Source organism: Pholcus phalangioides, unplaced genomic scaffold, assembly GCF_987345545.1.
Source record: "Pholcus phalangioides strain wild (caught in Gottingen) unplaced genomic scaffold, Ppha-v1.0 ptg000022l_1, whole genome shotgun sequence".
In the NCBI taxonomy this organism is placed as follows: Eukaryota; Metazoa; Arthropoda; class Arachnida; order Araneae; family Pholcidae; genus Pholcus; species Pholcus phalangioides.
The window spans coordinates 958733-972410 of NW_028301615.1; the positions used below are offsets into that span (position 1 = coordinate 958733).

Here is a 13678-nt window from a genome sequence, read left to right on the forward strand (position 1 = left end):
CTATCCATAGGGAGATAGAATATAATACAGAGTGCCAGAGTTTTCAATTTACCTGGAAGCTTTTCAATTTTTTAACCTTATTCAAGGCTCCCACTTGTCCTACTTTTTGGTAAAATGTCTTATTTTCTTAGTTTTCTACTTTCTACTACTTTCTAGTTTTTATCCTACTTTTCCTACCAAATCCTATCAACAAAATTTGTGTAATTGATTTTAATTGCGAAGGGAATCATCGGTATATTGCCAAATAATGCAAATGTAGTAGATTGCAATTAATGATTCTGCCAAAGCAGAAATTGTATCGTTTTTAAGGTTATTTTGGGGAGAAGGGGGTATTTGGACCATTTGGCTCATTAATTTTTTATTTGCTTAGCTTGATGGTTCAACAAATAGAGAAATAGAGTAGTCATTAAAAATTTCTGTCTGGATGGAAAAAAATAATTTTGTATTTACTTTTCATGGTCTTGGACAGTAACTAGCAGTCATCATTCAAAATTATGGTGCACATTTTGTGTATAGGTGAAACAACAGTTTGCTTACGAAGCAGTTGGATACGTAGGCCTATTCTAGGTTTGGTTATTCTGATGCTACCCAATAGCATTCAATTGTTTTCTGTATTTTTAGGGCATGTATAAACAATATTTACAATGCTCAGCAAAGAGCTAGACATGAAAGTGCTTCATTTGTCAAAAAAAAAAAAAAAAAAAAAAAAAAGAATTCTGGCATTGAACAGTAAAATGTAAGCAAATTCCTTTAAAAAAATAATGAACAATGCAGTAAAACCATCCGGTTCACCTTAACTTATTTACATTAGATACTGTAATTTACACATTTCGCAATGTGCTTTTGAAAGCATCATTCTTAAAAAACTTTCATGTTTTCAATTCAATTTTCGTGTTCAATTTGCTGTGCATTGTGGAAGAGATTTGGCAGACTGGACAGTGGAAGACTCCTAAAAAGAATGTAATGTATATTGCAAGGAGAGACAAAAGAATTATTTGTGGTTCCTAGTACCTTGTTTTGGTCAAAAATTGTTTTTGTAACCAAGTCAGCTCGAGTTAGTCTTACTGACTATTTAATATTGCTTGACTGAGGCCCTTGATAAAGGAATGGGCTGGTGAAGTTTGCGGAGATGATTGATGTTACAAATCAAATCGGAAACTGTTGTACAATCAATAATGTTTGACGGGAGGTTGTTCCAGTCGGTTATTGTTCAAGGAAAGAAACTAAATTTGCAACAATCTGTGGATTTAAAGATGGGTTTCAATTTTTGTAAATGTTTAATTCTTTTTGAAAAGTATGAAGCTGGATTTGGAGAAATGGAAATGTCGATATGAAAATGGTTATAAAGAACTTTGAAAAGAAAAGTTAATAAAGTTAATTTAGATATATATTTATGGGTGAAAAGCAGTTGCATATTGAGTTGGTGCTTGAGTTCAGTGACGGAGGCAGAGGATGACCAACAATTAAGAATGAAGTGGGCTGATTTATTTTGAATAGATTCTAATTTGCCTGTGTTTGAGAGAGTATGGGGGGGGGGGGGGTCCCAGATTTCATAGGCTCCCAGATTTCATAGGCATATGAGAGTACAGGAAGGATGTAAGTTTAAAAGCAGAGATGTCTGAGGTGACGGGTGGAGTTTTTGAGGTTCCGATGAAGAAAATGAAAGACGTAATCAACATGGAGATTCCAGTGGAGGTCGGCAGAAATAATTACACCCAAATATTTGTAATTAGAAACTTTAGTGATTAAGGAGTTATTGATAGTGTAAGAAAAATCAAGGGGAAGTCTTTTGCTAGTAATTTTCATAAAAACTGTTTTTGAAGAATTGTTATTGAAATAGTGCTGATTTTTTTAAAATAAATTTTTGAGCAATTTTTTTTTTTTTTGTTATGGTATGATTATGTTGTCTGGGGGGGGGGGGAATCCTACCTTTTTGTACTTTTTTCTAATTTTTTTGAGTGGCAGCTGTGGATCCCAAAAAAAAATGTGGTTTCCCTTTTTATTCGCATGACATGTTTTCTTCAGTGCAAAATTATTTTATCGTGTTAGACTAAAGATTTTTCTTCTGGGAATTGGCACCCATGAAAATATAACTGAGCCAAGTATCACATTTATTAACATTGAAAAAATAAGAGCAAAAGCAACAGAGAACAAAAGAAAAAAAAACGCAAGTTTATTTACAACTGGCTTCCTCTCAGGGTCTGGAAATATCTTCCAGAAGAAAACCAACCCTTCTCTACATTTGATGGAAATATTGATGTTTAATTGTGTGGATGAACTTTTTTTTTACCCACAAGGCATGAATATGTCTGTCCAAAGTTCTCTTTATGGAAAAATTTCTCACTTTTTCCTTTTATCATTGAACTCGTGTTCCCATCAATGAATCATATTGTGCTCAGTGAATATAAAAACAACGCTTCTCTAGGTGTATTATTTCTAGGTGTGAATAATGAAACATATATTTAGGGGTCTGTCCAGCCGAAATTTGGGTTAGTTTTCCAGACCTTTCCCAAAATACAAATTGACAAAACCATAAATTTTAACATTCCATTCCTTTTGTGAAAAATTAACTAGAAGTTTCGCTTTCCAAAAAATTACTTTTCACAAAAATTTATGGCTATTTTTTCACAAGAAATTGGACCCCTCAAAAATGTTTGGACAGACTCCCAGTATAAAAAAAACAAATATAATTTGAAAGTTCCATTCAAAAGTTTTCTTAAGAATAATCTTGGACTTTGCCTCTCTCTCTTAAAAAGATGCTGATGATGATGTAGATGATGATTTCAAGTCGTTCGTAAACTGGTAACCACTGTGCAAGTATAACTTAATGTGCGTATGAAACTAAAAACCACACGGAGGAAAACTCTTTCACTTGGTGGTCGTCTTTGAAGTTTGCCGGGTGATGTTCAAAGAGTCTGCCAGCATGACAGCATTTGTTGAAAGCGATAACCTGGAGTCTCTACTGATCATCCGGCGATTGCTGTAGTGACTGCCAACGCTTCTTGCCAGTTTCTTTCGCTTGTATGAACGCATTAAGAGACTTATCACCTGTAATTGATATGAAAATTTCAGTCTGAGAGTGATTGATATCACGGAAACACTGGGAAAGAAAGAATTTTTCTTTCAAACTTAATGTCTGTATTTCGACTGGGGGTGGAGAGCAAAAACTATCTTACCTCATGATTTAGGTAACAGAAAAGCACAGCTATAATGGCACCCTGAAATAGAGTGTAGTACTATAAAGTCAGCATGATTTTGAAAGCTATAAAAAGGGTTATTTAAAAATGTGTTGTATTTACTATGTATGTGTGTTACAAATAAATGTGATGGATTTGGTTATTATGCATAACTGGCAACCGTTGTGGTAAATTTGATAAATTTCCTTAAATTTATCACTTTTACTGACATTTATTCATAATACCCAAGCGTTGTTGGTAAGTTTAATAAATACTAAAAAAATTATCACTTTTACGAGTGATTTTACATAATGCCCAAATTTTGTTGGTTAACATGATATATCATACTAAATTTGCATTTGTTGTTTATTATGCATAACTAACATCTTTTATTGGTAAACATGATGAATCACTTTCATTGGCGTGATAATATTTATTATTTAGTGGCCGTACTTGTGAGCCAGAGGCTGAACCAGATATAATGAAACAGACAACCCCGACAATCAGACCAAACAGACAATCCGGACAACCCCGTACTAACACTTATTTGACAAAGTCTAAAATTGGTCCTTGATATAACAAACACCTATTTGACAGATTTTATGATCCTACCCTGAAAAAACGATTCCTCATTTAACAAATTTTACAATTGTACCCGTTATAACGAACTCCTATTTGACAAATTCTTTGAATTAACAGATTTTTACCAAGTTTTAGTGAATAAGCAATCAGACCCCATTGTAACAAACTCCTATTTCATGAATGCATAATCAGATTCTGATACAATTAATTCATAACAAATTATACAATTGAACCTCTCTAACATACTCGTATTTAATAATTTATACTATTGTATCCCAAGATAATGAACTCTCATTCAACAAAATTTAAATTAAGAGATAAAATTCAAGTATTTACTAAGAATATATATATATACTTGTGTATTATGTGTAATCACTGGTTAAAGTGATAATGTTTTTTAGCATTCATCAAATTCACCAATGATGCTGGCTATTAGGGGTCATTCAAGTATTACGTCAGCATCAGGGGGGGGGCAGTTTCGGATTTGCTGACTTTTGATATTATGGGGGGGGGGGGGGGTTTGAAGGTTGCTTTCGTCATCAACCACCCTTTTTGAAGATATGAAATATTCTAAGCTGCTGATGAAATTTTGCTGATGGGGGGGGGGGGGGGGGTCAAAAATGGCTGAAAATCTGCTTATGTAATACTTGAATGGCCCCTTATGCATAATAACCGGTAAAAGATTAATGTATCAAACTTAATCAGATAATTGGTGATTATACATATAATAACTGATTAATCACATTTAGCATAACAGGTACATACCTGTATTCCGTCTACAGCATATGTAACAAATATGAAGAACCTTGTTAGAAAACAGCTGCTGCTTTTAGGTTGGTAAATGAAGAGGAAGAAGTGTATACCAAAAAGTGGTATCAGCGCTGCTGTGGCCCTCACAGCTCTCCTGAAATTATACACATAACCACATTGTTAACATAGCATGTGTGCACAAATACTGTGTGTTACTTGTGTGATAGCTTTTTCAATCAACCTGATATAACATGGTTATTGTTTGTAATTATGAAACTTCTGACCGACTCAATTTAGGCAGGCTAAGGTTATGAAATTGTAAATTAGATTATTTCCATCTGTATGTGTTAATTTAAGAAGCTATCTTACACGTTATACAAAGTGTTCATTGCAGATATAAATGTTTGAAAGAAACTCGAATGTTAAATCAGACAGAACATAATATTGTACCTGAATTGTGTTGATTCACTCGTGCGTGTGGAGGATAGTTTCATGGTGATGACTCGTAGAATATTTGCTAGGAGGATGAAATTGATCTGTTGAAGAGAGAAAAAAAATGCAAAAGCTCAAAGAAGAGGAATTTTACTTGGTGGAAAAACCAGAAACACATATCTCACCATGGCCAACACCTTACATAGCAGAAAACCTCCGCGCGAAGCTCGTGATGTCACTGAAGTCGTCCATTTCAAGTATAGCCATTGAATATACTGCAAAAAAAAAATAAAGATTTCGCATACGTCGGCCTGCTATATCCAATGGCTACAGGTGAAATGGACGACTTCAGTGACGTCAAATCTTCGAGATGAGTCTTTCTGCTATAGAAGGTGTTGCTAGGGCTGCGTCGTGGATTGCAAAGCTCCTGGAGTAGATTAATCCTGGAGTTTGATGGTAATTTTTCTGTATCTAATTAGTCTATTTTGGGATCCCGGCTAGCCCTTGGTAATTACGACCCCCCCCCCCCTTTCGTATATCTTATCTAATGACAATTAAACAGTCGAACATATTAATTTTCCAACTATCTTTAGTCTGGCATTATACTACGGCAAAACCTCCCATAACGGTCACCTATGAATAATGGCCACATTTTCTCGGAATAGTACGCATCCCATTGGATTAACATTAAGGTTAACCTCTGAACAACGATTTCCGAATAACGGCCACTTTTGGAAATTAAAATGAAAGAAAAATCATGTATTTTTATATCACATTAGAAAAATAACCCTCAAGCTGATTTGCTTTGTAGGAGTTTTTCCCTTCCATGAGCCCTTCGAACACAAAAATAACTATGGGTTCTTTCCTCTGTCAGTGGTTTCCTAACTGTGGTCGGTCCACGGACCCCCGGGAGATCCTTAAGATGATATTAACGGGTGCGCCAGACCCGTTTGAGAAAGAACAAAGCTGAAATTTTGGTTAGAATTTAGCACGTGGACTGAATGAATGAACGCCAGAACTTTTTATCCCGTTGCCGAGATCTCTTCCAGCCCAGCTTCGTGGCAGAGTCTATTCATGGTAATACAGTAAATTTCTGCCACATAAATATCGAAAAATGATTTGATCTCGCTTATCTTTAATTATGAAAATTATAGCATATTCATTAACAAGAAATCAAGAATGTTCCGGGAAACGGAACGTATGGTTACTCTATATAGGGGTACGATAATACACTCTATATAAGCTTCAATATAAAATAAAATGTCTTGTGCTAACAAAACAGCTTTTCTAATTAGCATCGGTTATAATTTTACAAGCAACCATTTTAATCTATGTTCCAGAAAAAGTGAACCTCTGAACAACGACAACCTCCCAATAATGGCCACATTTGCTCGGTCCCGTTAGTGGTTGTCGTTGGGAGGTTTCACTGCAGGGGCGTAGCCAGAAATTTCGTTCGGGGGGGGGGGGGGACGACCAAAGTGATAGAACAATAGATTCAACCATGTTTTTCCCTTTCCGGTTTTCTCACATTTCGGGGGGGGGGCAGACCCCCAATACCCCCCCCCCCCGCTACGCCTTTGTTTCACTGTACGGTGGAAAGCAAACTTCCACCGTAAAGGCAAACGATAGGTCCACGGGCTAAATTTGAAGTCGTGTGACAGGCAAGAAACACAAGCACCAATTTCATGTAATATGAAAGTTTCGGACATTTAAAAAGCTTCTTGGAGATTTCACGTAACGAATTTTACGAGCAAAGGCTAGTATGAGAAAATGCTAGACTTTTCGGTCCCGGTTCCTACGGAGGTTCACTGTATTCTGGTCGTCAGTGGTTCTCAAACTTTTGTCACCCGCGGCTCTCTAGCCTTTTCGTTATCGGCATGGTTGCAGATGGCAGCACTACACAAGCTAAGCATTACACGGAAACTAAGTTCACTATACCTACACACACATATTCCAACATGTACCAATTCGTCAGAGGTTCCGCAGTGGAGGAATATGGAACGAGGTGCATGTCTGGTTCAGTAGTAGTAGTAGAGAGGCACAGCTCCCCCTCCAAGACCAAAATTTAAAAATATTTTTAAATGCCTTTGTAAAATAATTAACCCATGTAGCACAAAGATATAGATCTATATCGTAAAATTTCAGTTTCCAATATAGATCTATATCGGGCCACGATATCGTTCTGGCTAAAAAAAGGCATAGTCGGAGATAAATAGATCTATATCGTGAATGTGATATATTCAAATAGTTCAAATTTTGGACGATAGATGGCGCCCTTTCGGAAGTAATAATTAAAAAAAAAAAAAAAAGTGTAATTATACGGTGGATTTGATCCCATATAACCTGAACTCTCCCCATCTCCAATACTGTATCTTACCAACCCACCACTACAGCACTGGCTATTGGTTGTTATTATAACATTAATTTACAAGTAATATTAATTTTTTTTGTATTTTCAATCAAATTTATTCATTTTCATGTATGCACAAAAGTTACAAAATAGAAATTGTGAGACATATTTATCATTTTGAGGCAGATAATTGAAAAATTATATTATAATTAAGGAAATTATATATAACACAAACAAATTAATGTATTGTGTAGTGTATATATTATTTATTTAAAATTATTAATTTATATGCTAATAAAACAAAAAATACAGAATAAATAATATGCATCATGAAGCCGAGGCGTACACATAACACAAATTTATTAAACATTTTAGCACAAATTACCAAGACACAAATATAAGACAACTAAGAATCAGACAAACTGAACATGCTTCTCTGTGTGAGTCAGCGAGTGATACAGTATATATGAAAGATCTTCGTCAGGAGTTGGGGGGAGGAGAGTTTAGTTTTAGTTCCAGTCTCAAAGTCAAACCAAAACCAAAGATGTTCTTCGTTTTGCGGTAAACAGTGTCCGCCTCAGTACCCCCCTTCCAGTGACTAACGACACAGTCTGACAACATTATTGAATCTGACAGGATAGCGAACCTGTCTTCCGGAACGCGTGAAGCGGTCTGGTGGTTTCGGAAGCACATTAATTTTGGGACTCACTGTATTCGAAATTGTAGTTGTAGCATCCTCATTCACTGTGAATGCAGGTTTGATTCGATCGATACATACATTTGTTGGTTTTCCATCTATCAGAACTTTAAAGTTCTTTTCTTTTCTGCTGATCACCGGAAACGGTCCGGAGTAGGGTGCTTGAAGCGATGTTCTCAACCTGTCATGTCGGATAAATACATGAGAACAGATGTTTAATGCTTTATGTACGAACACATTATTTTTGTTATGAGAGCTTGTTGGCTTCGGTTTTAATGCTCTCATGTGTTGCCTGAGGTTTTCGATGAACATGGACGGATCTTGAATTTTGTCACTCGAATCGTAAAAATCGCCAGGAAGACGCAAGGAAGCACCATAGACAAGCTCAGCTGGTGTTGCACCTATATCTTCTTTCAGTGCTGAACGAAAACCGAGAAGAATGGTTGGGAGGACTTCTGTCCACTTGGTGGTGTGGTGAGCCATAATTGCAGCTTTTAATGGACGGTGAAAATTTTCGATCAGCCCATTTGCTTTTGGGTTGTACGGTGATGTTCGCCACTTTTCCACACCTAGAAGAGCAGCGAGCTGAGACATTAGTCTTGACTCGAACTGTCTGCCTTGATCAGTTGTTATGCGGTCTGGTGTGCCGAATCGGGCAATCCACTCAGAGTAGATTGTCTTTGCGACTGTTTCAGCGGTAATATCTGAAATCGCATATGCTTCCGGCCAACGTGTTACGCGGTCAATTAAAGTTAAACAATAAGTTTTCCCGTTTGATTCCGGCAAGGGTCCCACAAGATCGCAATGAATATGTTGGAATCGTGCAGTTGGCAGTGAAAATTTTCCTAATTCTGATTTCGTGTGTTTGTGAATTTTAGAACGTTGGCAATCAATGCATTGGCGTGCCCACTCACGAACATCTTTATTCATAGACTGCCAAACGAAACGGTTACGTATAAGGTCAACAGTACTTCTAATACCTGGATGAGAAAGGCAATGTAAGTTTAGGAAAACTTGTTTGCGAAATTTAGCAGTGACATAAGGTCTTACTTTTCCAGTTGAAAGATCGCAATATATTTGAGAATTTGAATTGGGCAATTGAATTAATTTCAATTGCAACCCAGTATTAGTGTCTGAAATGAGTTGTTTCAGTTGTTCGTTTGATTTTTGATCATTACTGAGTTCATCATAATTAAGTGGCTGGGGGACAATAACCTCACTTATGCGCGATAGTGCATCGGCAGCTTCATTTCGCTCACCTTTTAGATACTCGATATCAGTAGTGAATTCTGATATGTAAGAAATCCACCGTGTTTGCTTATTCGAGTAAGTGTCCGTTGCCTTACGAAAAACGTATGTTAATGGACGGTGATCTGTAACAATTTTACAGTTTCTAGCCTCTAGCATGTGTTTAAAAAATTTAACAGACTCGTATATAGCTAATAGTTTACGGTCAAAACTTGAATATTTCATTTGTGTAGGTGTAAGACGTCTTGAAAAGAATCCCAGGGGTTTATATTCTAAATTCTGCATTACACTTAAGGTAGCTCCAATTGAAATTTCGCTAGCATCACAATGAAGTATTAACTTATCTTCATTTTCTGGAAACACTAGCGAAGTAGCGTTTAGCAAAGCTTCTTTTGATTTTTCGAATGAATCTAACAAATTTTTAGACCATGTAATGCGAGATTGATCATTTTTCTTTTTAGACCCTTTTAATAGGTCAGTTAATGGTGCTAGTACTTCAGCAGCATGTGAAATGAATTTCCTATAGAAATTTAGTAACCCCAAGTATTTTCTGAGTTGCACAAGATTTTCTGGACGTGGATAGTTCATTATAGCTTTTACTTTGTCGTCCAAAGGTCGAACACCACCTGCTGATATTTCGTGACCCAGAAAGGAAATTTGTTGTTGACCAAAAACACATTTGGAAGCATTTATGTTTAGTCCATACCTACTAAACCTTTCCAAAACAAGTTCCACGTGCTTAATATGATCATTTTCGTTTTCAGAAAAAATTAAGACATCGTCTAAATAACTGACAGTAAAATCGAGACCTTTCAGTACCTCATTCATAAATCTTTGAAATGTCATTGGTGCACATTTCAGACCAAATGGGAGATATAAAAATTCAAAACTACCAATGGGAGTAGTAACGGCAGTTTTTGGTACATCGGATTCATTTATCGGAATATGATAGTATGCCCTTACTATATCAATTTTGGAAAATATTTTCTTTCCGTGCAGAACATTAGTTATGTCATGTATATGAGGTAATGGGTACCTATCTGGGACAGTTATAGCATTCAAGCGACGATAATCACCACAAATTCGGTACGTTCCATTTGATTTCGGAACTACATGAATTGGAGAAGCCCAAGGTGACTTTGATGGGCGACAAATTCCATTATCAATCAAATATTCAAATTCTTGTTTAACTGCTTGTAATATTTTTGGATGCAGCCTTCTAGGTTTACAGAAAATTGGACTTCCGTTTGTTTCAATAAAATGCTGAGTGTTATGTTTTGGAGGACGGGAAAACTGCGGTATTGGATTTGCCAAAATTGGAAATTGTTCAAAAATTTTATGATATGGTGATTCACCAACAATCAATTTCACTGTGGGTACTGCAGCATTGGACAGTACACCTTTTGTTTGCATGTTAGTGATAGAGTCAATTAATGCTCTATTTTTTAAATCCAACACGAGTCCGAAATGTGTTAAAAAATCAGCACCAATAATAGCAGTATTGACTTTTGCAATGAGGAAAGTCCAACGAAAATTTCGACGAAGCCCTAAATTTAGCTCTAAATGTTTTTTTCCGTATGTTGGAATTTTCGTATTGTTGGCTGCATAGAGAAAATGTGAAGAACTGTCCTTCACATTGGGTGACACAGGAATGCAAGAGATGTCACTACCCGAATCGATTAAAAAATTACAATTTGTCGCTTTATCATATACGTAAAGTCTACATTTAGTAGGACCTGCTGCTGCACCGGAAAAAGTATGCTGTAACGATGCAGCAGCGTGCTTTAGTTTTTTGATTTATATGTGCACGGCTGGTAACACTTTGTTGCTTTCTCACCAAATTTATTATGATAGAAGCATAGTGTTTGTGTACTATTGAAGTTACGATTTCTAAAATTACGGCTGTTGCTTCGGTAGCGAGAATGAGTACGCCCTCTTGAATAATTTTCATTTTTAATTTTCGTTGACAAATCTGCAATTTGAATTTTTAATTGCGATATTTCACTACGCAATTGTGCAATATCAGATTTCACAGAATCTGATGAAGGGCCTGACTGTGAAGAAAGCGCAGAAATACTCGGTATTGGTCGTATTTCGGAAATTTTATCGGCTAGTGTGGCCAACTCAGTTAAATCTGCAGTTGACACTGATAAAATGGCCTGAGAGTTCAAAGGTAACCTTTCCATCCAAATAGTTTTTAGAAAATCTTCAGTTACTGAATTTCCTGCCAGCTCTTTCATTTGTCTCAGTAGAGAGGATGGTTTCTTATCCCCAAGAGTCAATTCAGACAACAGTTTGCGGATTTGTATCGATTTAGAATCTGTAAACTCAGCGATAAGCCTTTTTTTAAGTGCTTCGTATTTGTTTTCGGCTGGTGGATTAAGCACCAAGTCTGAAACCGAATGAAGCGAGTCGGCATCTACAGCTGCTAAAACAGTGTTATATTTCGTTATATCGGAAGTTATTTGTGCTACTGCGAAATTAGCTTCCACTTGCACGAACCATAAAGCAATATTATTTATCCACATTGGAGGTAATTTACAAGATACCCTTGCGACCACCGTGGGATCCGTACCGTCATCCATCTCGTAATAACAATAACGAAATAGATGGGGGAAAACGAGGATAAAATTCCAACTATAAAATTATTTTATGCGAACAATATTAGAATTTTACAGAAAAAAAAATATATATAAAGGCCGGAAGATTAGCGAAAACAGTAGCTCACCGTGAGAAGATCCCATCATGCCAATGGAAACAGAGGGAAAATAATCCAGAGCTTGGAAATACGACCAAAAAGTTTATTCAGAAGGTTCTGTTCATTTGAGAGTCACCACTGAAGCCGAGGCGTACACATAACACAAATTTATTAAACATTTTAGCACAAATTACCAAGACACAAATATAAGACAACTAAGAATCAGACAAACTGAACATGCTTCTCTGTGTGAGTCAGCGAGTGATACAGTATATATGAAAGATCTTCGTCAGGAGTTGGGGGGAGGAGAGTTTAGTTTTAGTTCCAGTCTCAAAGTCAAACCAAAACCAAAGATGTTCTTCGTTTTGCGGTAAACAGTGTCCGCCTCACATCACAAAAGAGTTAAAATTCTCAAAGTATGGTAAAAAATGAAAACATCAAAGGAAAAAAATAAATAATTTTAAGAAAAACACACAACAAAAACAAGAGCAATTGTTTTTTAATTAAAAAATATGTGCAATTATAAAGTGGCAATTAAAGTTACGGTGGATAAGTTGTCGCTCCTCCTAAAATACCAACATCTACGATGTAAAACATACACAGTAAGGATTCAATTATAACTGACGAAATGATTTTGATATATCAACATAATTAATCCTATTAAAATCAAAATTTCATATAAAAATTATTCATCCAAACGTTTTTGATTTCCATTCAAGCAAAAACACTCGACTTTAAATTTTCTTCAAATTTTTATTTGAAGGCAATATTTTTATTTAAAGGCACACAATATGTTGATATATCAACATATTGTGTATCTGATATATATCTTTGTCAGGTTCACGATATAGATCTATGTTTTTCAAACTATATTAAAATAATTTATTGACCCAAGTTGCTGTCCTTCAAAGTAGAGATTATTCACATGGAATCAAATACATATTCGACTGAAAAATTAAAGACTGGATCAATTAACATCATAAATAATTTGCACCATATAAGACGAGATCGTTCTATATCATAGTTATGACATCTGATATTCCTCTGACATTTCGATGTATAACAATATGGTCCAAATATTGTACTATATCGTTGTGCTACTGGGGAAAATACAAAATATATTTATATATAATTTCAGTTCACTTAAAAAGCTTTTTGATGGTTGCAATTGAAAATTATCTAGAAGAAATTTGTGCCCCCACCTAAACTTGTGCTTCCACCGAAGGTCGATCCTGCGTACGTCCCAGGCCATTGTTAATCCGCGACTCCTCAGAATATTCTACATCAGGGCAGTTCTCAACTTTTACTCCGTGGAGCCCTAATAGCTTCATGTGCATTTCCCAGGGCATAGCTGCCAAGTCTCCCGAATTGTTCGGGAATCTCCCGAATTTTAGCTTCATCGCTCGACCTCCCGAAAAGTTCTTAAATCTCCCGAATTTTTACGAAAATCACAAAAATCCCTAATTGTCCCTAAAAATTTCCTACTTCATTAAAAAAAATCCCCGCTTATGAAAACAATCCCTAAGGAATTTCTTGTGGGGCATGAAGCAGGGCCGTCTCTGCATGAAGCCTCTTTTTTTTCCCCCTTTCGAAATGATGTCACACGTCGTAAATGGGGAAATACCCTTTTTAAGGAAGTTTTACAAACCCTCTGATGGTAACAAGAAAGTTGTTTGTCTTATCGTGCAGGGGAATGGCTTAGCAGCCAATAGTCCTGGATAATAATCGAAGATTCTAGTGACGCG

General features: G+C 36.1%; 1 protein-coding gene across 1 annotated transcript in view; it reads right to left on the reverse strand.

Annotated features, from left to right (window-relative positions):
• Positions 1-2090: 2090 nt before the first annotated feature.
• Positions 2091-13678, reverse strand: part of LOC149069303 (calcitonin receptor-like) — a 37679-nt gene continuing 26091 nt past the window's right edge. Inside the window, exons 11-14 of the mRNA XM_089249915.1 lie at positions 4959-5044; positions 4524-4662; positions 3177-3218; positions 2091-3048 (exon numbers count right to left, since the gene is read on the reverse strand). Coding sequence (XP_089106041.1) covers positions 2869-3048; positions 3177-3218; positions 4524-4662; positions 4959-5044 — 447 coding nt within the window. The 3' untranslated portion in view covers positions 2091-2868. The remainder of the gene's footprint in view (positions 3049-3176; positions 3219-4523; positions 4663-4958; positions 5045-13678) is intronic.